Here is a 22415-nt window from a genome sequence, read left to right as displayed (position 1 = left end):
ATGTATGATAGCAATCAATCACATCTCTTAGTCAGGAGCCATGTACCACCTAAATGCTAAGATTTGTTTACTCCAAGTGTAGGCTACTTATAGGAATATCTTACTACAAGGTAACAAAGTAGAGGTGAGTGTAAACATTATTTTTATTCTTCTCTTATATATTGCATCTACACCCTCCACTCCATCCAGTTCTTTCCTATTCTCTCTCTCCCCCAGATCCATTCTTCCTCCATTTCCTTTCAGAAAAGAACAGGCCTCTTAGCATGGCATAACAAGATACAATAAAATTAAGTACAACTTAGGGAACATAAAAAGTTAATTTGTTACAAAGCATGAAAGAACATAAAATATGTCCTATTTGCTAAACTAATCAGTATGAGTATCTTGCAGCCTTAGACAAATTATGCAGCATCATAATAACAGAAAGTAATGCAAGAATCAGGGAGAACACATTGATAAATAGAAATATGGAAGGGAAGGAAGGACCATCACATGCTTTCTTTTGCAAACATTGAATTTACAAACCACTATGTGGATGGGAGAATCATCTCTGAGTGGGGCTATGCAGGACTCAACATTAAGTCAACAGCAGCATTGCAGGAAAAAGAGCAGGGGGAGGAGGAGGAGGACAAGAACAAGAAGGAGGTCAAGGAAAATGAGGAGGAAGACAAGAAGGAGGACAAGAGGAGCATCCAGCAATCATTTTTTACTACTTAAGTAATGATTAATTTGGGTAATCATGTGTGAAATTTAAGGCTACAGAGTAAACATTACTTGAGAGCATGTGCATACTCTTGTAAGTCAGTCTGTCATATACTGGCCTTTTTATATGTAGTCAAGTTAACATCACTTTACACATTGCTGATTCTGGAATATTTATGTTAAAAATAACATATTATCCTAACTATGAATTAAAACTAAGGATTCTATGGAAATAATTCTAATACTTCAAAATACAAAGGAACTATTCCTGCAATAGTTCCTCATGATTAACTCCTACAACGGAAACAACAGTAAACAAATGGCTATGAAGTACTTTTGTGGAAAAATTATGAAGTGTGGACTCTAGTCTGACATACTATTATATGAAAATTAAATATAATTTAATGAGTGAGGTTGTTATAGCATGACTACTTAATGGTATATCTTTGTCCATTGAAGATGGGTGCATAATTCTTTATCTTATTTTTATTGATTTCAGCTCCATATATTTACTCGGATTGTATGCACTAAGTATCATTGTCTCTATTTCTAATCACTTTCCAAACACATTGTTGAAAGCAAGCTGTGAAGATTCACATATCTAATACAAGTACTCAGGAGGCAGAAGTCGCATAAATACACGAGTTTGAGGGCTATGTATTAGACATAATGAGTTCCAGGCAAGTCGAGGTCTAAATAAGAAAAACATGACTAGGAAAAAAAGGAAGGAAGGAAGGAAAGAAGCAAGGGAGTAAAGGAGGGAAAGAGGGAAGGAGGGAGGGAGGGAGAGAGGGAGGGAGGGAGGAAAGAAATCCTGATAATGAGCAGAATGGATACTCTAGAGTACTGGAAATCAAGAATTACCAAAGAGGTGATTAATTTGTCTGGTTTAGTCCTGGAATACATTTGTGTCAATGGAACAGACACATCGGAAACAATCTGTCCTTTTGCCAATCCTCACCATGACAGCCAAAGCACTGAAATTCAGTTACAAAATAACCAGAACAACATTACCAAATATCTATGAAGAAAATGATCTTGAAGTATATTTTAGACTCTCTAAATGAAAGAAATTGTTGATGCAGGCAGGTAATCCTAGATTCTTGGAACTTAAACCAAGAAATGGGAAAGTTCAAATCCTGCCTTGGCTATAAAGAATTTAAGATAAGACTCTATCTCAAAATAAAACACAAATAGAGGTCTGGAATAGAGCTCAGTACTGCAGGTATTTTGGTTGTGTTACATTTCATCATTTCAAATTGGAAGGAAGATAGTCTAAAAGTCTGGAAACGGTTTCTCCTGAAAACTATGGCTTACTAAACAAAAACCAGCAAATGGATAACCACTTGTGAGTTGTTGGTCAAGGAGGCCTGGAAAACAAAATAGAATCATGCCATTTCTCATGGTCACCTACCTAAGAGAGATGTTAAGACCCTAATGCTGAAGCCACTACATATCTTGCTTATATGATATAGAAAAATTAAGACATACTACAAAGACTGCTGGAAGAGGAAAGACATCAATGATGTTAACCAGCTGTGATCCCTACAAAATGTAATACTATCTTCCTGGACAATATACTCAGTGATTCACTAGTTGGATGATTATTATGGGAGTACCATCTTAAATTTAGAGAAAGGGGAATTAATAACCTTCAGTTGTATACTTAAGGGTACACCCACCAGGATTCAAAGGAAAGTCCTAATCCACTAGTTACACAGATGGCACTGATTGAACAAAATTGGTCATACTATAAAACAAAAAGATATAAACCTAGGAAAAGAACAGGTAGGAAAGGGAAGACTGATGGACATGGGAGGGAGACAGGAAAGGGTGAGGGGAGAAAGTACCTAGAATGTAAATATGTGTATGTGAAACTGACAAATAACCAATGCAGACAACAAAATCCTTTTATAGGAAAGTCTAAATCATCTACATTGCTTGAATTAAGAAAAAATAAGAGGCCACATGCAAAAGAGAAACTTCGGGGAATAGAAACTGAAATGGCAATTACTTTGTGTCGGGGATGGTAGCCAATGGCTGCAATCCTAGCACTCTAGAGGCAGAGGCAGGCAGAAGGACACCCATGGAGACCAGCCTGGTCTAGTAAAAGATTTCCATACCAGTCAGGACTGCATATAAAGTCTGTCTTATAAAAACAGTCTTCATTGTTAAAACATAAGCTACAGAGTAAGAAAATTGTTTTCAGCATATTCATATTCAAAACATGAAATCAAATATATATCATTAAAAAAGAAAATCTACTAGAGAAAACAGTAATACTAGTATAGAAATTTAAAGGAATATGAAAAGAGGCTACCCATTAGCTATTAAGTATTAAAAATAGAATGAAGTACAGCTATCAGGAAAATAAAACTTTAAGTTCTGAGATACTTTGGTCCCATACACAAAACTAGCTAAATTTTGTTTTCTTTTCTTTTGATTTTTTGAGACAGGGTATCCCTGTAATGTTTTAGAAGCTGTTTTGGAACTTGCTCTGTAGACCAGGCTGGCTTCGAACTCACAGAGATCTGCCTGCCTCTGCCTCTAGAGTGCTGGGATTAAAGTCATGATCCATCAATGCCCAGCTTAAAACTGGTTAAATTTTAAGAACAAAAATACTCAAATTGTTAGGAAAGAAAGTAAGTGGGAACTTTTTGAAAAACTATGTGAATTAAATTGCTACAACTTGTAAAACTGCCATGCCATAGAAATTGTACAACTCTACTTAAATAACAGTACCTTTGGGTATGTTCATGTGACCTTGTTTTTTTTTGTGTGGAGTTGGGGTCCAGGATCCCAAGTAAATACACAGTAATATGTGCATTTACCTTACTCATATCCTCCCATATAAATAAAATCTTCAGGAGATGTCTTGTGCTATGTAATACAATCACTGCAGAGCTCAAAAAAGTCTATGGTTATGAGCAACAATATAAAATATACTGAACTACTTAGTGGGAAAACACACACTTATGAAACTTGCCTACGGTCACGTGCAGATATGTGTACATCTAAACAAACTGCTGAGATGAAGAGTAAAGTTGAGTTATACAGAGAGACTCACAGGCCACAAAACGCAGTATGATACCTAATCAAGAAGACTTCATAAAATCCACAAAAATTACACTTGATCTAGGTTTAAACTAGTGGCTGAATGAAAGAGAGTAAGAAAAAACTGATAATAGTCCAGCTCTAGACCTGTGATGGATGCAGAGTGTACACTGTGACAGGTGATCTGCCCATATAAAAATGACTTCAGTAACTTCCTATTGCAATGTGTCAATACCTATATAATGAAAACATAATTCAATATTTATCCTTCACAGCTTTGGAAAAATAAGGAACAATGACTTTGTGGCATCAGTGTTGAGTGGATAACTACTTTCTATAATCTTATGGAAATTAAAAGGGTTAACTAGTTAACTGGAAAATCCTTGAGTCTCTTTGTCCCTTAAGAAGCATGGGATCCTGTGATATGATGTGGAACAAGCCATTTATGATACTGCTTGGGGTTCAGGCAGCACAATACTCTCCTCATACCTGTGCTTCTTGCTGTTTAATTCAACTTCTTTAATGACTCTAAATGTGTCACTAACTTCTCCATCTGTGAAGACAAAAATCTGGAGAAAGTATGCATTCATTGAGATTGTGTATAGTGTAACAGAAGACAACATGGCCCTCATGGCCAACAACTATTTCTAGTCTTTGTAGTTTCTTCACATAGGGGTGGTGACCACAGTGCTCTGCTCTCACTTGCTCCATGCTGGCACAAAGACTGCAATGGAAAGAATTTCACAACCTGGAAATTTTCACACCATCCCTGTGCAACTTTCATCTTAAACTTTCGTGGTAGCACAAAAGGGGGCTGACAGACTGCCCCATGGAATAGAGGAAAAACACTGCCCATGGTCTTCTTCTCCTCACTGTATGTTAGGGGACTTAAGTTTACACACTATTAACACAGTTGTATGTGGAATCACTTGGGATCAGGTTAATGGAATATTTCACTATTTATCCATCCAAAGCTCACCTGTAAGGGATGGCCAGGAATGGAGGGTCGCTTGTAAATGTCGAGGAGTGGTGTCAAGATTTCAGTGCCCCCAAGGTCTGCTTTCAGATCTTTCACTCTTTTCACTGCCTTTTCCATTGTTTCCTGAGTGTACTTCACACTCTCCCTTAGAGAAACAAGCATGTCTAGTCACATGGCAGTAGCACACATTGTTATTCCTATCACAAAAATTACTATCACAAAAACTGCTGTTCAAAACCCCAATGCACAGGACTACTCTGCACTAGTCAGATTAAAAGTGAAGACCCTTCTTTAAAGTACATTCTTTCACATTCCATGGTCTTTGAAGAAACTTACGGAAAGAATTTTTCATAGGAAGATCCAAATCCATAGATGTTGAAATAACAACCCATAGGCAAACTCTTCAGCAACAGCAGCAGAGTTTCCTGAAGGTGAGAGAAGACGAGGAGATGGACTGAGAGAGAGCTCTACACAACATACGTACTCCAGTCTAGTAACCAATGGTATAAAAAGCCGTCATCTCATGATGTATTTCAAGACTGAGATCAGAGTGGCCATGCTGGTTATTAATCAGATGGAGAATGCACTTGAAGCTACAAATAGGCCCTACTCATGTCCTTCCAAACCATTCAAACCTGGCACTACTGAGGAATGCAGAATCTGTCTTTACCTTGGCAGCCTCTATGCGAGACTGAGAATCATTACGGTAGCTCAAGCCGGATCCCATACTTCCAGAGCGGTCCACGAGGAACACAAATTCTCCACAGGCCTTTGACCCCTCCACTTCTGGGAGATCTGGATAGAAGCTCAGCATTGCAGAAGGAGCACCCATCAAGCTATCTGTACAGAAAGGAGAAAACCCCTGTAAGGTTCAAGGAAACACTGGTGTCCTGGAGTTCCCAAGACCCAGTTATTACTTTGATAGAGAACTGAAAAACTCAAATACAAGACCCCCTGAATGTGAGTGTCAGTGAGGAGGCCTAGGTAATCTATTGAGCCTTGGGCAGTATATCAGTACCCATCCCGAGTATACACACGGACTTTGGACTCCCATCCAACAATGTGAGGTGCACTCTCACCCTGAACTCTTGGGGGGAGGGTCTAGGCCCTGCCCTATATGAAATGACAGACTATGGACATCCCCACGGAGGGCCTCACCCTTCCTGGGGAAATGAGGGGATAATGGGGGCGTTGGGGGGAGGGCACGGGAGGAGGGGAGGGAAAGGGAGAGGGACCTGGAACTGACTTGTGAAGCAACCTTGTTTATTATGTAAATTTAAACTGAAAAATAAATAAATAAATAAGTAAATAAAAATTCGGAAAAAAAAATAAAACACCTTGTTTTTACTTTTTGTGCTATGTGCACAGAAGTAAATGTGAATTGTCAACATAAAAGAGAAGCAGAACAGAGAAGAGAGGAAGTGAAATAGGGTAGGAGTTAACAGACAATAACACAGAAGTACCTGTTTGTGCAATTTTATGTATCTAAACAATTGAATAAACACATCATCTTATCAGATTCCAGCATGAGTTAAAGACACTTCTAAGATTACTAACAGAGGAAAATCTCTTCGTGTCTTATAAATGGGAAAGTGATCACATGGGTCACTGATTTTGTCTTCAATTGAACACTTGGGGGAAAATGATGCTCATATGTTTAATGCTTAAATGACAAATTCGTTTTTGTGACTGGGTTACCTCACTCAGGATGGTTTCTTCCAGTGCTATCCATTTACCTGCGAATTTCAAGATTCCATTTCTTTTTTCTGCTGAGTAATACTCCATTGTGTAAATGTACCACATTTTCTCTATCCACTATTCAGTTGAGGGGCATCTAGGTTGCTTCCAGGTTCTGGCTATTACAAATAATGCTGCTATGAACATAGTGGAGCAGATGCCCTTGTTGTATGAATCTGCCTCCTTTGGATATATGCCTAAGAGTGGAATTGCTGGGTCTTGTGGTAGATTGATTCCCATTTTCCTGAGGAATCTCCATACTGCTTCCCAAAGTGGCTGTACGAGTTGGCACTCCCACCAGCAGTGGAGTAGTGTTCCCCTCTCTCCACATCCTTTCCAGCATAGATTGTCTTCGGTGTTTTTGATTTTAGCCATTCTGACAGGAGTAAGATGGTTTCTCAGAGTTGTTTTTATTTGCATTTCCCTGATGGCTAAGGATGTTGACCACTTTCCTAAGTGTCTCTTGGCCATTTTAGCCTCCTCTATTGAGAATTCTCTGTTTAGTTCTGTACCCCACCTTTTGATTGGATCCTTTGGTGTTTTGGAGACTTGCTTCTTGTGTTCTTTGTAAATTTTGGAGATTAGCCCTCTGTCAGATGTGGGGTCAGTGAATATCTTTTCCCATTCTGTGGACTGCCTTTCTGTCTTGTTGACTGTGTCCTTTGCCTTATAGAAGCTTTTTAGTTTCATGAGGTCCCATTTGTTAATTGTCGATCTCAGTGTCTGTGCCACTGGAGTTATGTTCAGGAAGTGGTCTCCTGTACCAACTTGTTGAAGAGTATCTCCCACTTTCTCTTCTAAAAGTTTCAGTGTGGCTGGATGTATGTTGAGATCTTTGATCCATTTGGACTTAAGTTTTGTACAAGGCAATAAACATGGATCTATCTGCAGCCTTCTGCATACCAGTACCCAGTTATGCCAGCACCATTTGTTGAAGATGCTTTCTTTTTTTTCCATTGTATAGTTTTAGATACTTTCTCAAAAATCAAGTGTTCATAGGTGTGTGGGTTAAACATGGTATGTACTCACTCATGTATGGTTTTAAACATGGATCAGGAGAGTGTCAGTCTGCACTTCCACTGACAGAGAGTCTGGGAAACAGGAAAGAACCTAAAAGATATACATGGTACCCAAGAGAAGAGAAATGAGGCAAGATCCTCTGAATAGATGGGAAACCAAGATGGGGGGAGGGGAACCTGGGAAATAGAGAGGGGGAGAAGTGGAAGAGAGAGTAGGACATGGAGGAACAGGAAGGTCAACTGGGGGTGGTAGGATAGGGGGAAGAGGTAATCATAGGTTAGAAGACAGATCAGGCACCATTGTGACTTCTAGTGATCTAAATGGATGATACCAGTTGGCAAGCTAAGCAATAGTGTAGAGACACCTTGAATGCCTATTCCTGATAGTGAACTTGATGTCTATAACCATCCTGGAGCCTTCATCCAGAGACTGATGGAAGCAGAGGCAAACACCCACAGTTAAATACTGAAAAGAACCCAAGGAACCCAGCGACAGAGAGAGAGGAGCGATGAGCAAATTGGCAAAGAATGGGCTGGCAAAACCAACAGAGACAGCTGATCTTAACAGGGGGGAGTGCTCTTGGACCCCAGACCAACAGCTGGGAGGCCAGCATGGGACCGATCCAGACCCCCTGAATGTGAGAGTCAATGAGGAGGCCTGGGCTACCTATTGGGGCCCTGAGCAGTGGATCAGTGTTTATCCCTGGAATACAAACAGACATCGTGTGTCCATAACACAAAGAGGGTTGCTCTCTCTGCCTGGACTCTTAGGGAAGTGCCTGGACCCTACCCTGAATGAAATGACAGACTCTAGATATCCTCTATGCAGAAGGAATTGGCAATAGGGTGGGAGGATGGGGGGGATAGTGGGGGGGTGCTGGAGGAGGAGAGGGAGAGGGAACTGGTATTGACATGTAAAACAAGCTATTTAAAATAAAAAAATGTTAAAAAAATAAATGAGAAATTCCAAGAGCAGGTTACTCAGGAAAGTTGCCTTAGAAAATTGGGTAAAAACTTTATAAATACGAACCAGATCATGATCTTTAGAGACACAGCTTATGTAACAGTAGCATTTTTTATATGTAAAGTCTATTTTTTCCCACCCTGAAAGACAGGTAGTTATCATGGCACTAGCACAATTCTGAGAAGGCAGAAGACCATGAAATTGGTAGAAATGGGTGTCCACACAATTTAGAACAAGGTCCTGTAGGTAACGCTCAACTCTACATATATGGTGTCTACTAGTTTTTTCCAACCAATTCAAGTGATTGCACTTTCATAAATCAGAGCTTCCTTGTTCATAAATAAGCACTTCCACTTTTTAACCTCAGCTTCCTTTTCTCACATATAAAGGTCATTATTCCTGCTATAGGGTTATTGTAAGGTTAGGTGACACAATATGCTTACTGAATTCAGGATAGGGCTTAACTTACACTGAGCTGTTAATTACAATTTTACACATCATTCTTTTAAATTTTTGTGTGATTATACATTCTAAAAGTAACTTATCATTTAGTTCATGCATTTCAGTGAGCTAAGCTGCATCTTAAGCTTCCCTTGTGCTTATGATGCATATGTGGCCAGGAAGTCATCTAGAAAAATATGTGCCCTGGGAAACAGGAACTAGGAATCACAGATGGAAGTAATTACCAAGACTGAGATATGACCATGTCCCGTGATAGCCTACAAATCTGGTCATAGAAACGAGATGAGAAAATCTTCATGGTTCAAGGAAATGCCACAGAAAGGGAGAAACTGAGACCTCACTTATTATATATTAAGTCTGAGTTTGACTATTTCATGACACTCAAAAAGAGTTTCAAGAAATGAACAACAAATACAGAGTGTAGAGCAACAGGGAGATGAGGAAGTTACTAGAAACACAGGGAAACTAGGAATCCCTTTAGTGACCTCCGTGACTAGACAGTGAGGGAAGAAGAAAAAGTCCCTACTTAGGGTTCAATATGAAGTCCCCTTTGTTAAATATTGATAATGTTATATTGCTGGGGGTTAGGTGAAGTCCTCACAGTGCTTACAGTTCCAGCAGCAAAGCCCAAGCCCAGATGTCACACTGTGAATGATTGGCCCACAAGGAAATGAATAGTTGTAGTGTCCTTCTTGGGTTGGGTGATGATCCCTGCAACCAAGTGCAGAATGGGCCAGAAAAGTCAACTAAAGCAAAACTCGCAAGCAAACTGTGCAGCTTTTTAAAAAGTTAAGTATACATATAAGGAAATGTTTTAAATGAGAATCACTAGATATACATAAGAAACACAACTTGATAGAAAGCTAAGTTTAGTCTAAGAAAAATCCAACTGGGCTACAAAGTGTGTGTGCTGGGTTCTTGTGATTGTTTCAAAGAACAATTTCTACAGGACATGGGAGGCCTGAAACTACTTCTGTGTTAAATTTGGCCACTATTAGCCATAAGACAAGAAAGTAAGAACTGGCAGCAAGATTATATTCAGTTGAAATAAAACATATTTACTTAAAGTGAAATTATTATTCATGTAGAAAAATTCAGTTTGAATATTGCCTAGAATAAAATAAAATACATTTGTTTTCCTAATACAACTACTATTTTATCGTCCTTTTAGGAATTAAAATTACTTTTCCTTTCCCATTATTTAGAGACTATCTAAATTTACCAGTTTTTTAATGTACATTATTGTAATAATGACATCATAACTCACCATATAACTGATGACACATTACATGACACATAGTGACTACGTTACATGTTTTCATCATTTACTAATATTGGATACCATTATAATATCAGCCAATATAATCTGGTTATTATATAGACATTTAGATTTATTTCAGAAGAAATGTTATAAATATTAGAATGGCAGTTCAAATTCTTTCAAAACAGTTGAAACAAACTGATTTATTTCAACATATCTGACAGTGTAAAGTTATATTTGGAAATCACTGATCCTATGAAAGGAGAAGTAGTTACTGCATAGTTTTTATTTGGCATTTTGGTAAGACCAGTCATTGCCATATGCTATTAACAGGCTGCACATTTTCTTGTGGATTATTTGATCATATTTTGACTCTAATTATCTACTAATCCATGTAAATTAGCCTATATGGCATATTCACCTGTTTACCTATTAAGCCTTGTCCTTGTTCCATGTGTAAGTGAAAGGTCATACACTGATCCTGGATAGAGAATTGAAAATCAGTGCTACCTGAGAGTTACATCTTAGAAAGGGACCATAGTGGGGAATAGGAAGTACCTGGCTTCATGTCCTGCATTCCCATCTCCACAGTTACACTGGGGCTGTGCACTTCACTGTAGTAAATCAGGAGTTCCACATCTCGGTCAAACTTCTGTCCTTCAGCCAAGGAAACCTGAGGAGGAGACCAGCAGAGTGGCAATGTTAGAACTGTCACTGATTGCTCCTGAGATAACTTCAGAGTTCAGGGTCACAGGCTTCTTCCATCAAGCCACAATCAGAGATTCAGAAAAGAATGTATGAAAAAAGGGTCTGCACTTTACCTGGAGTAGAGGAGGTAGATAGTGTACATTTCCAAGCATGAGCAGAAAAAATAAGGGGGATGTAGAAAGAATGAATGATGACCAAGTCAACAATGAAGACAGAGGGGACTGACAATAGTGTTGTCTTACTATTCACCTGAGCAGAAGTCTTGTCATTAGCAAGGTACTGGATAGGACTCAAGGAGCAGTTGGATTGGACCCTCTCAATGCCATGCTGGGAAGTGATGGTGGCAACCATGTTGAGTGTGTAGGGCAGGTCCTCCAAAGGGACTATGGGAGCCTTTATATTTAAAAAACTGCCCGCTGACTGTTCTATAGAAAAAAGTACAGTACTTCTATTTTCTGTGGGAACACAAGCATTATTTGGTGTATCTCCTCAGACATTCTACTACTGGTTTTCAAAAGCAGAAATTACTTACCAGAGAGCTGATATCTTGGATTCAAGATTGCTGGGAGCACATAGCGCAGGGCACCATCTGTTTCCAGAGGCAGTTCCTGTACATACTTCAGGGTGACTCCCACCTTAGTCCCAGGCGGGAGGTTCCCAATATTGCAAGAAAAGACATCCCTGGAGTAGTCATCCTCTTCCAATAAGTAGGCTTGGTGGCCCTGGGAGAGGGCATCCTCATAGTTGCTATGGGCCTGGAGCAAGGGCAGGGAGGTTTGAAGCAAAATCACATGAGAAAGTGCTCAACATCCTTAGCTCTCAGGGAAATGCAAATCAAAGAAACTCTGAAATAGTATCTCATTCCTGTCAGAATGGCTAGAATCAAAAACATCAATGACTTTGCTGGAGAGAGGGGAACCCTCCTCCACTGCTGATGGGAGTCCAAACTCATACACCCACTTTAGAGACTGGTATGGAGATTGTTCAGGATAATTGGAATCAGTCTACCACTAGAACTAGCAATTCCACTCTGAGGCATACACCAAAAATGCTCCTTCATACAACATGGACATCTTTTCCAATATGTTCATAGCATCATTATTCATAGTAGTCAGAACCTGAAAGCAACCTAGGTGCTCTTCAGTTGAAGAGTGGATAGAGAGTATTACTTAGCGGAAAAAAAAACAGTGGAATCCTGAAAATTGTAAGCAAATGGATGTCACTAGAAGAAACCATACTGAGTGAGGTAACCCAGTCACAAAAAGACAAACATGGTATGTACTCACTCAAATATGGATTTTAGGCATGAATCAGGGGTGTGCCAGCCTACAATCCCACTGTCAGAGAGTCTGGGAAACAGGGAGGACACTAAGAGAGAAGAGGAGACATGGCAGGATTTCCTGAGGGTAATAGGAGCATGGGAGGATGTGAGAGGGAGCTGGGCAAAACAGAGGGGTTGAAGAGGAGGGTAGAGGAGTATATGGGGGAGCAAAATGGTTGAGTTGGGGAAGGAATAGTGGAGAGCAGTGTGAGAGATACTATAATAGAGGTAGCCACTATAGGTTGTAGGAGAGATATGGCACTAGTGAGGTTTCCAGAGACCTACAAGAATGACACCAACTGGTCATCTGACCAATAGCAGGGAGACTACTTTAAATTCCCTTCCCTGATAGTGGAACTGATGACTACCTTGTATGCCATCCTAGAGCCTCCATCCAGTGACTGACAGAAGCAGAGGCAGACACCAACAGCCAAACACTGAACTGAACTCCTGGAAACCAGTTGCAGAGAGGGAGGAGCAATGAGCAAAGGGGTCAAGACCAGGCTGGTGAAACCCACAGAATGAGCAGACACGAACAAGGGGGAGCTCATGCACTCCTGACTGACAGCTGAGAGGCCAGCATGAGACTGATCCAGACCTCTGAATGTGGTTGTCAGTGAGGGGTCTCGTCATTCTTTGTGGCCTGTGGCAATAGATCAGTATTTATCCCTGGCATCCAAATGGACTTTGTGAGCCCATACCACATGGAGGGATGCTCTCTCACCCTGGAAACATGGGAGAGGGCCTAACCCCTGCCCAGGGATGATATGACAGACTTTGTAGATCCCCCATGAGGGGCGTCACCTTCCCTGGAGAGGGGAGCTTGGTGGGGGAGCAGGGGAGGAGGTGGAGGAGGAGAGTGAGAGGGATCTGGGATTGACATATGAAGCAAGCTTGTTTCTAATTTACATTAAAAAGAGGTTAAAAAAGAAATCACATAAATTCAAGAAAAAAAGGACTGTTTAAAGGGTGTATCATAGATCCTGTGAACTTCAAAATTATTCTCATAGCTTCTACTTGATTCCTTCTACCTTATTTATTTTAGGCAAATAGTAAGTAGAAGTGAATGAAAGAAGGAACAGTCAACATCAGCACTCATTGTTTATAAAGATAAAAGTAGAATTCAATATAAAGTAAGAAGAGAAGGGATAATGTAATCATCATTCAGACCTGCATCTTCTCCTGCAATTCTGCCACAATTTTCTTCCCATCCACCAAGGCTTCAAAGCTGTAGACAGCAGAGTCTTCATCCAAAGGGAACACAAAGATTGCCTCTACTGGGACTCCTTCCTCATTCTCATAATTTAAGGTTGCAGACACACCAGCCACAAAGTCATGGATGGATAAAGTTACTGAGATGCTCTTCAGTGGTACTGGGGAAGATATGAGTGTCTAGGAGATCAACAAACTTTACTACAGTGATAACTTAGATGAGGAGTCGTGCTGGGTACAATGACCACATAGTAAGAGTAGTAAGTCAGGCTTACCTGGCTCCATGTCACCAGTGATTAGACCACAGTGACGCTCCATGGTGACAGTACGTTTCTGTGGAAATGATACATCATTAAGCGGTCCATATTAGAAATTATACCATCAATAACTGCAGCTATTGCAGCAGCAGTTTCAAATTCTTAGTGTGTGAATAAGTGTATATGAAAGGATTAGATACGCCAGTGGTGACACTCCTGAATTGTGCTGCTCAGTTGGTTAAGCTGTAAGTGTCCATTCAACTAGATTTCTCTAAAATACCTTCAAATGCTTCAAACACTGTTCTACATTTACAAAGGGTGTTGAATGAACTGCTCACAGGGACTTGAATAGGTCCCATAACTAAACCTCAGCATTCTCCATCCATAATAAGAACTATTATAATATTTTATTTACTTTTTGTTATAGGTAAGACTGTATGTATGTCTGTGCATCACATGCAGTAATATACTCTTACACATAAATGTTAGACAAAGTATAGGATGTTGAATTCACTGAGACTAGATTTACAGACAGTTCTGAGTTGCCATGTAGGACCTGTAACTTGCACTCTGATCCTCCAGAAGAGAAAACAGAGCTCTTAAATACTGAACCACCTCTTCAACCGCAATTCCCAGGTCTCCTCCTGAATACCTGTGAGATTCAAATGGCATCCAACATTATATTCCTCTTACTTAATCACTTACCTTTAATAATTAGTATTGAAATTATCCACAGTTTTCCTTTGTATATTTATTTTCAAGATATTGCAACATGACTCACTACTGGTCCAATGCAGACAGTAAATAAGTGACTGTAATCTGCTTAGCTCTAAGTGACCATTGAGATCATCTTTTTTTGCCTCCTAACACCTACAATATTGCAACCAATGCTCAGAGAACAGCGGGAAGTATCAGAGAATTTCTCAGAGGCCAAGGTCGCAGAGAACTATTGTTAATCAGTCTTTTTCCCATGATAGAGCCATTGTAGTTATGATCTCAGAGTACGTGCTGTTACCTGCACAAGACATGCACCATCAAACCAGTCAGTATTTCAGCACATATAGTTCAATACCTACCTGAGGAGGTTTGTGTTTGTAATCTCTTAGCAGTGGGACAGTCGTTTTTTTCTTTAGGGATTTGATCCCTGGTACGTTTCCCATATTCCTGTTGGCGACCCTGCACCTATGCACACATTGTCACTGCTATTGGAGTCAGTAGGTTAAGAAAAATAAAATAATATGCTTTTGGAAGAGGGACCTTTTAGTGGGCAGGATAAGGTAGAAAATGAGACTCAAGGTGATATAATCAAATGTATTACACACACCTATAAATTTTTCAAAAGATTAATTGACGATATACATTTTAAAAGACTTTCTCAGGTATAAAAGTGATATATGTACAATATTTTCTCTTTTAAAACAGGCATTCCTAAATATGTTTTATAAATTATGATTGTGTACAATCTTACACATATTATGAAGACAGAGATGGATTGATTTTTCTAAGTTATAATTAAGACGATTATTTTTTTCACAGAGTGTAGAGATTGGACTAATCTCAGTCATGGTCCCAAATAAACCTGGAAGCTGTTCTGGAGCTTTCTAAACCTGAGTACTTGCTAGTTTGCCTCTCTCTGTTGTCACTGTATGTGACCACATTGCTTAACAAAAACAAGTGTGGTTTCCCTGGAAATTAATCCTAAGGACTCACAGTGACACAACTGGGAACACACATCCTGTTTCCTTGTTCAGTTCCCCTAGAAGCCCAGCCTTCTCTTTCAGATCTACAAGCTAAAAACCCTCTTGAAGGATCAGCTTTCCATCCCTGTGCAACCCACATCAGCAATTCTGAAGTCTATGGAGGGCTGTTGCTAGGTCCTTCAGGCTAATGTTAATGACCATTTGGAACTCTCAGACTGGGGTTTTAGTTCAGTGCAAAAGAACTTCCCAGCTTGTGAAAAATCCCGAGTTTCTTGTACAACCCTAGACTTGGTGGAAGGCTTCGGATATCTCCTTAGTTTCCCTGGAAACCACCTCTCTGGTATCAGTTGGTGTTCTCTATACAATTTGCATCTGTCACACAAATCTATAAAATAATGGGCTATTTTCTACACCTCCTGTTTTCAGCTATTGGAAAAGTCCGACAGCATTAGAATGACTCAGGTCTGGGCAGCAGCACAAAGGTAGCAGCTAAGCAAGGAGGAGAAGAACAGCAAACACTAGGAAGGACTTTCCCTGGGAGCAGGTAGAGGAGCCTGGAGCAGGAGGAGAAGAATTTCTACTGACAGCTGCAGGAAGCTTAGAGCAGGAAGCTTCAGGAAGCTTAGAGACTCACCCAGGAGCAGCTCAGCTGAAGGAGGGACTGTGTCTGGCAGCAGAGATCACAGGCTGGCAGTGGCCACTGCAGGAGAGAGGAAAACTGGTTCCCTTACAATGAACATTAATTTCCTGATTTCAACCTCAGCACATATTTATTTCAATGAATGTTTCACCCTCTCCTGATCATTCCTTTGTCTGCAGTTTGTGGCAAGTGTTCAAAGGCCTTGTTGAAAAGACTGGCTCCAGGGTGACTAAAGTTACAGCCTTAAAGTAGATGCAGCTATAGAGCTAAAAGTCATGTCAGTTAATAGCAGTTCAATGGCAGGCGGGGAGCAGGGTGGGTCCTCAGGCTATACCCTGATTCTTACAGCTTCAGGGAGAGGGAGAATCGTGCTTCAAGCCATGAAAAGTGATTGCAGTGTGGGATGAAGAAAAATAGATACTTAATCGGTAGACTCTGTAAGACATTCAGTGCCGGATGTTTACCAAAGATACAGTTTCAATCTCTTAGATTAATTTAGAGAAGGATTTCCGGTCTGCAATGGATCAGGGTGTATTGAGAATGAAAGCTCCATTTCCTTAGGACAAACTTATGTAGAACTGAGAAGAAAAAACAAAAATAAAAAGCAACAACTAAAACCTATTTTGTGAGCTACAGAGTGAGACGAGGCAGGAAGTGTGTGTGTGTGTGTGTGAGAGAGAGAGAGAGAGAGAGAGAGAGAGAGAGAGAGAGAGAGAGAGAGAGAGAGAGAGAGAGAGAGAGAGAGAGAGAGAAATGAACCTGAAATAGAGATCTTTTATGGACTATTAACCTAGAAAAATCTTCAGGCATCACATGCCAGGATGAATTTCCATGGATACCATCCCAAGATTTCTACTAAAAGGCACTTACAAATTTTTGTGGTGTTGGCTAGCATAAGAGACTCTTACCCGTTAGATTCTCCTCAGGCAGCCCAGTTTTCATCTCCTTCCTCAAGTGCCCTGGGCTTATAGCAGTTGTAAAAGAAAGTGAAAGCAGCTACAGTCAAACTTCCCATTAGATTCTCTCCCTCTAGGGACCAGCTATAAAGTTACAATTGTATGAGGAAGGAATGGACTCAATGAAGTATTGAATTTCTGCTTGTGTCTTGGAGAGTGTTTTGTTTAAAAATTAGAGCAATGGCTAGTTTTTCCCCCTGCATGTTCCAACCAGTGAAACAATGAAGACAGTCAAAGGCCCAGGATTTGTTTTTCAAGCTCGAATGCTGCAACTGTACTGTCTAAAATTGTTATAAAACTCTGTTCAGCTTCTAAACAAGCTTGCTCAATAAAAGCATCCTCTCTGCTAAATCTAACAGAAAAATTCTGAGCATTACATTAAAGCATTGGCTTTGTTCTATAGGTTCTACCTGGAGACAGGATACACAGTTCTGCTAACAAATACTTTTCCTCCTGAAGTGTATGTCCTGGAATCTATAAAATTATTATAAATTTACAAATTTATAATTATCTCCTGAACTATTTCAAGGTGTGACAGATCAAAATTTATATGAAGCTTACACATGTATTTGCAAATATATAACAAATACCAGTGTCTTCACAGTTTCACTTTTATGAACAATTGAATTTTTTTCTCACTTGCCAAACTGGTTGTAAAAGAGAATGTGTTTGTGTAGGGATCATTTCCTGTGTTGTTCCCCCTCCACATTGTAGCTGATCTCTGTTTTCTGCAGTATCTGGGTAGCAACGTCAGATGCTGCCAAGGCTGGCAGAGCTCATTCTCTGGTCTGATGGAGTCAAAGCCCAAGACTTGAAGTTGGCTGCAGAGCAGATGTGAAGGCTTGCTTCAAAGTCAGGGAACCAAATAGCACATCTAGGATGCTGCTCTCTGATAATTATATTTTTAAAATACCCAAAAGTATATGGACTCTTAAAGTTACTAAAACATCAATTAATTTTAGTTAAATGTTCACTTATTATTATGTTTAAATAGGAAGAGATTGACCCATTTCCTCTAAAATATTCAGCAAATTAAATAATCAAGTATTGGATAGAGAAACATGCAATTTATTCTTTACCAACATACCTGGCAGTGAAACTGAGTGCAACACAGCAGTGCCCTGGATTTCTTTTTTTAAATAAATCTATTTATTTTACATATCTTCCACAGTTTCTCCTGCCTCCATGGCTCCAGGACTTCCTCCCCACCCCAACCTATGTGTTTCCACCCCTCAACCCTCTCCCCTGCTTCTGTTTCGGAAAGTGCAGTTCTCCCTGACTATCACCAAAATATGTCATATCAATTTTCAATAAGACTAAGCACTGCTTCATGTATTAAGGCTGAAGAAGGTGACCCTGTATGAGGAGTAGGGTCACAATATCCAGTAAAGGATTGACTGAGAGCTCTTGCATCTACTGTTAGGAATTCCACAAGAAGATCAAGATACCCTACTGTGAAATAATATTTTGAGGTATGTTGCACTTGTTTATGCCACGGAATATTACTTTAACTGTGTAAAGATTGAAGAACCAAAACTCTAGATCAACCATTCCCCCAGCCTTAGCTCCTAGAGACCTTGTTGTATGCACAGGCCAGAGCCAAAACTGAACACAAAGAAACTGCAAATCCCTGTAACCTGCTAGATACTTGAATCATTGGGACTCTTTGACCACAAAAGAAACTCCCCTGTAGTCTCCAGGAAATTCAGTTCTGAAAATTATTGGTAAAATAGGCCATAGAAATCACAGAATGTTCCCTCCTAGCACCAAACTATGAGAAAAATGGGTCCACAGCTATTACACACCAAAAACATGACTTTGAAAATTTTCTTGATTGTATTCCAAATGTCAACCAATCAGAAACCAACCCATACCTACTGATGGAGGCTTCTTCGTCAGGTTGCTAGACTCAGTCCCTCCCAGAGTACGATAGAACAATCAATAAACCGTGTGCATTTATTTGCATGGGTGGTCTGTCTCCCTGGTCTCTTTGGGGATCATTGTAACTTGGGAACAACATTTGTGGACTCATCCAGGATCCCCAGAGACCCTCCCGACCACAGACTCCAGGAGATTTTCATCATAGCTAGGTAAGTTAGATTGTTCTATGTTAATTTTTCTTTTTCTCTCACTGGCATCTCTGACTCAAACTCTGTGCAGGTCACAATTACGTAGGTGGAGGCGCTATTAGGTAGACCTGGAGGAAACAGGAGACGTTCCTCTTCCTCATAAGGACAGAGCCCATCGTGGGCCATCCCATTGGGATTCCTGGATCCTAGCTGTTTTTCTGAAAGTTCTGAGGATCATGAGCCCCTTGAGGGCCTTCATTCAATTCTTGGTTTTTTGGCCTGATAGAGCCTGACCAAAACCTACCCTCTGAATTCTACAGAACTCTGATAATCTGTCTTGTGCCTTTCTGTCAGACTGTTGTGTTTGTCTCTTTTCTGTTTGTTTTTCTGTTGACAGCTGCCATCAAGACTAAAAATGGATACAGCTCCATCCTCACCCCTTGACTTGACTTTGGCCCACCAGGGCAATGTTAGAGCAACTGCCCATAACAACAATGTTAACATCAAAAAGGACAAATGGGTTACTTTCTGTTTCTTTGAGTGGCCTAGATTTAATGTTGGATGGCTATCTGGATGGTCTTTTCATTTAGATCTCATTTCCAGTTTGAAGAGATTGTTTTTGGGTCCTGAACAGGATATACTGATCAAATCCCCTACATAGTCACTTGGCAGGGACTCATTAATCAAATAGATGGGCCCCTTCCCATGGTTAAGCCATTTCTTCCCCCATCTGCTCCCTCTGCTCCCCCTCCATCCTCTGTTCTCTCTGGCCTCCTAGCCTCACAGATTTTTTCCCCATAAAGAAGAAAGTGGGTAATCCCATTCTCCAGGGAGGAACAGAGGAGGCTGATAATTTATCCCCCCACTCTCTTCCACCTCCTCTAACTGGACCCCCACAGGCACCACTCCACGCAGACAATCATCCACCCACACAATCTGGCTCTATAATGCCAGACCCCCCTGAAATGATGTACCAATGGCTGGCTCAGGAAACCAGAAGTTGGAGCAGCGCAACCCCACAAACCCTGTCACTTTACCCTGTGAGTCTCCCTGATGAGACAGGGAACCAGCCCTTTCACTACTGGCCATTTGCCTCTAGTGGTCTTTGCAACTGGCAAGCTCAGAATGTCTCCTTTACAGAAAACCCTAGGGACCTTGTTAACCTCTTAGAAACTGTCCTTTATACTCATCAGTCAACTTGGGACAATTGCTAACAACTCCTCAAAGTCTTATTTACTACTGAGGAATGGAACAGAATCCTGAAAATGTCCCAGAAATTGGTACCAGGACCAACCTCGGAACCTTCCACTGACCCCGCTGTGGCCAACACCAACTTTCCCTCCAATTTCCCAGATTGGGACTATAACACAACGGAAAGTAAGGAGAGGCTCCCAGTCTATCATCAGACTCTGTTAGCACGTCTCCAAGTGGTGGCTTGGAAACCGTCCAACATGTCTAAGGTGTATCATATCAGGCAAGGACATTATGAGAGTCCAGCAGCTTATTTAGAGGGACTTCAGGAAGGCTTCCTCAGATATACTCTTTATGATCCTGAAGCTGAATGAACAGCACAGACAGTTATGTTTGCCTATGTGAACCAGGCAGTGCCTGACATCAAGAAAAATTTACAACCATTAGACAGACTAGGAGAAAAGAACATTAGGGACCTAGTGACAGTGGTAGAAAAGGTATACAATGAGAACCAGCAGAACAAAAAGAAGACAAAAAAGACAGAAAAAGACCTTGCCAAAATTCTAAAACAGCAGCAGAACAGACTAGAAAAGATTCTCCTGGCCACTCAACCTCCCCGTAACACCAGACCTCCATGATGAACCACTGAAGAATAATGGAAGCCTAAACCAAAGGTAGGGAGAAACCAATGTGCGTACTTTAAAGAGGACAGACATTGGGTCAAGGACTGTCCAAAAAAGAACAGATGCCCCAAAAATGCCCAGGTCCTACTGGCATACATTGGGGATAATGACAGAGGAACACAGGGCTCAGGCCCCATCCCTGAGCCCAGGGTAACCGTAATAATGGAGGGAAAAGCAGTTGACTTCATGGTAGACCCAGGAGTGGGAAACTCAGCCCTACTAAAACCAGGAGGGGGGCCATGTCTACCAAAACCACCTGAGTCCAAGGAGCTATAGGGACAAAATCCTACTCGTGGACTACCCAAAGACTTAGGAATGAGACAGGTAACCCATTAGTTTCTAATAATACCAGAATGTCCCTATCCCATCTTGAGTCAAGACCTGCTTACTAAAATGAAAGCCCAGATTCATTTTTCAGATAAAGTGGCCACTCTACTGCATCAAGATGGAAGGCTAGTTCAAGACCTGGTCACAAGTAACTTGGCTGAGGAATATAGAATCCACAAAGCGCCAAAAAAAAAAAAAGCCTGAACCTAATATAAAGGACTAGCTTCAGAAATACCCCTAGCATGGGCAGACATAGGGGGCAGTGTAGGGCATGGGGCTGGCATGACACCAGCTTCCAATTTATGCTGAAATCAAGTTGGGGGCAGACCCAGTTAAGATCCACCAATACCCCATGCCCCACAAAGCAAAGAAAGGGATTACACCCCACACACAGCAGCTATTAGAGCTTGGGGTCTTGAGGCCCACACAGTCATCCTGGAACACCCCCCTACTACCAGTAAAAAAGCCTCACACCATTGATTACCTGCCAGTACAGGATCTGAGAGAGGTTAACAAAAGAGTAATAGACATTCACCCTACAGTGACTAAACACTACACCCTACTTAGCACACTGCCTCCAAACCAACAATGGTACACAGCCCTGGATTGAAAGGATGCCTTCTTCAGCTGTCTGCTGGCCCCTAAAAGTCAGGCATATTTCTTCATTAAATGGCATAACCCTGAAATGGGGATCAGTGGACAGTTAACCTGGACTTGACTCCCCCAAGAATTAAAAACTCGACCACTATCTTTGATAAGGCTTTACATGAAGATCTGGGTGAGTACAGAACCCAAAACCCAGACATAAGTCTGCTGCAATATGTAGATGACTTGCTGATCAAGGCAGCTACTGAGAAAAATGCATAAAAGGCACAAAGAACCGGTTACAAACTCTGGGAGACCTAGAGTACTGAGTATCAGCAAAGGAAGCCCAACTTTGCCAACGATAGGCAATGTACCTGGGATATGTGCTTTAAAAAGTCCAACAATAGCTTTCAGAAGCTTGCAAAGAGACTGTGTTAAATATACCAACCCCCACTTCTACCAAACAAGTGAGCAAATTCTTTTTTTAATTTTAATTTTTATTTATTTTTCAGTTTAAATTTAGATAAGAAACAAGGTTGCTTCACAAGTCAGTTCCGGCTCCCTCTCCCTTTCTCTCCCCTCCTCCCG

General features: G+C 40.7%; 1 protein-coding gene across 4 annotated transcripts in view; it reads right to left on the bottom strand.

The window, feature by feature from the left end:
- LOC101840084 (von Willebrand factor A domain-containing protein 5A) overlaps nucleotides 1-22415 on the bottom strand; it is a 43698-nt gene that overhangs the window by 10807 nt on the left and 10476 nt on the right. Inside the window, exons 1-12 of one of the 4 annotated variants that reach the window (XM_040730012.1) lie at nucleotides 16925-17019; nucleotides 16011-16076; nucleotides 14753-14858; nucleotides 13695-13752; nucleotides 13378-13580; nucleotides 11419-11641; nucleotides 11136-11311; nucleotides 10737-10851; nucleotides 5406-5575; nucleotides 5072-5160; nucleotides 4736-4880; nucleotides 4246-4325 (exon numbers count right to left, since the gene is read on the bottom strand). In XM_040730012.1, the coding sequence (XP_040585946.1) occupies nucleotides 4246-4325; nucleotides 4736-4880; nucleotides 5072-5160; nucleotides 5406-5575; nucleotides 10737-10851; nucleotides 11136-11311; nucleotides 11419-11641; nucleotides 13378-13580; nucleotides 13695-13752; nucleotides 14753-14836 (1343 nt within the window). In that variant the 5' untranslated portion in view covers nucleotides 14837-14858; nucleotides 16011-16076; nucleotides 16925-17019. Of the gene's footprint in view, nucleotides 1-4245; nucleotides 4326-4735; nucleotides 4881-5071; nucleotides 5161-5405; nucleotides 5576-10736; nucleotides 10852-11135; nucleotides 11312-11418; nucleotides 11642-13377; nucleotides 13581-13694; nucleotides 13753-14752; nucleotides 14859-16010; nucleotides 16077-16924; nucleotides 17020-22415 lie in introns of those variants that run through there. The other 3 variants (XM_040730013.1, XM_040730014.1, XM_040730015.1) reach the window with 3 other exon arrangements.

Source organism: Mesocricetus auratus, unplaced genomic scaffold (assembly GCF_017639785.1).
Source record: "Mesocricetus auratus isolate SY011 unplaced genomic scaffold, BCM_Maur_2.0 Super-Scaffold_100022, whole genome shotgun sequence".
Classification (NCBI taxonomy): domain Eukaryota; kingdom Metazoa; phylum Chordata; class Mammalia; order Rodentia; family Cricetidae; genus Mesocricetus; species Mesocricetus auratus.
This window is presented reverse-complemented; position numbering and strand designations above follow the sequence as displayed.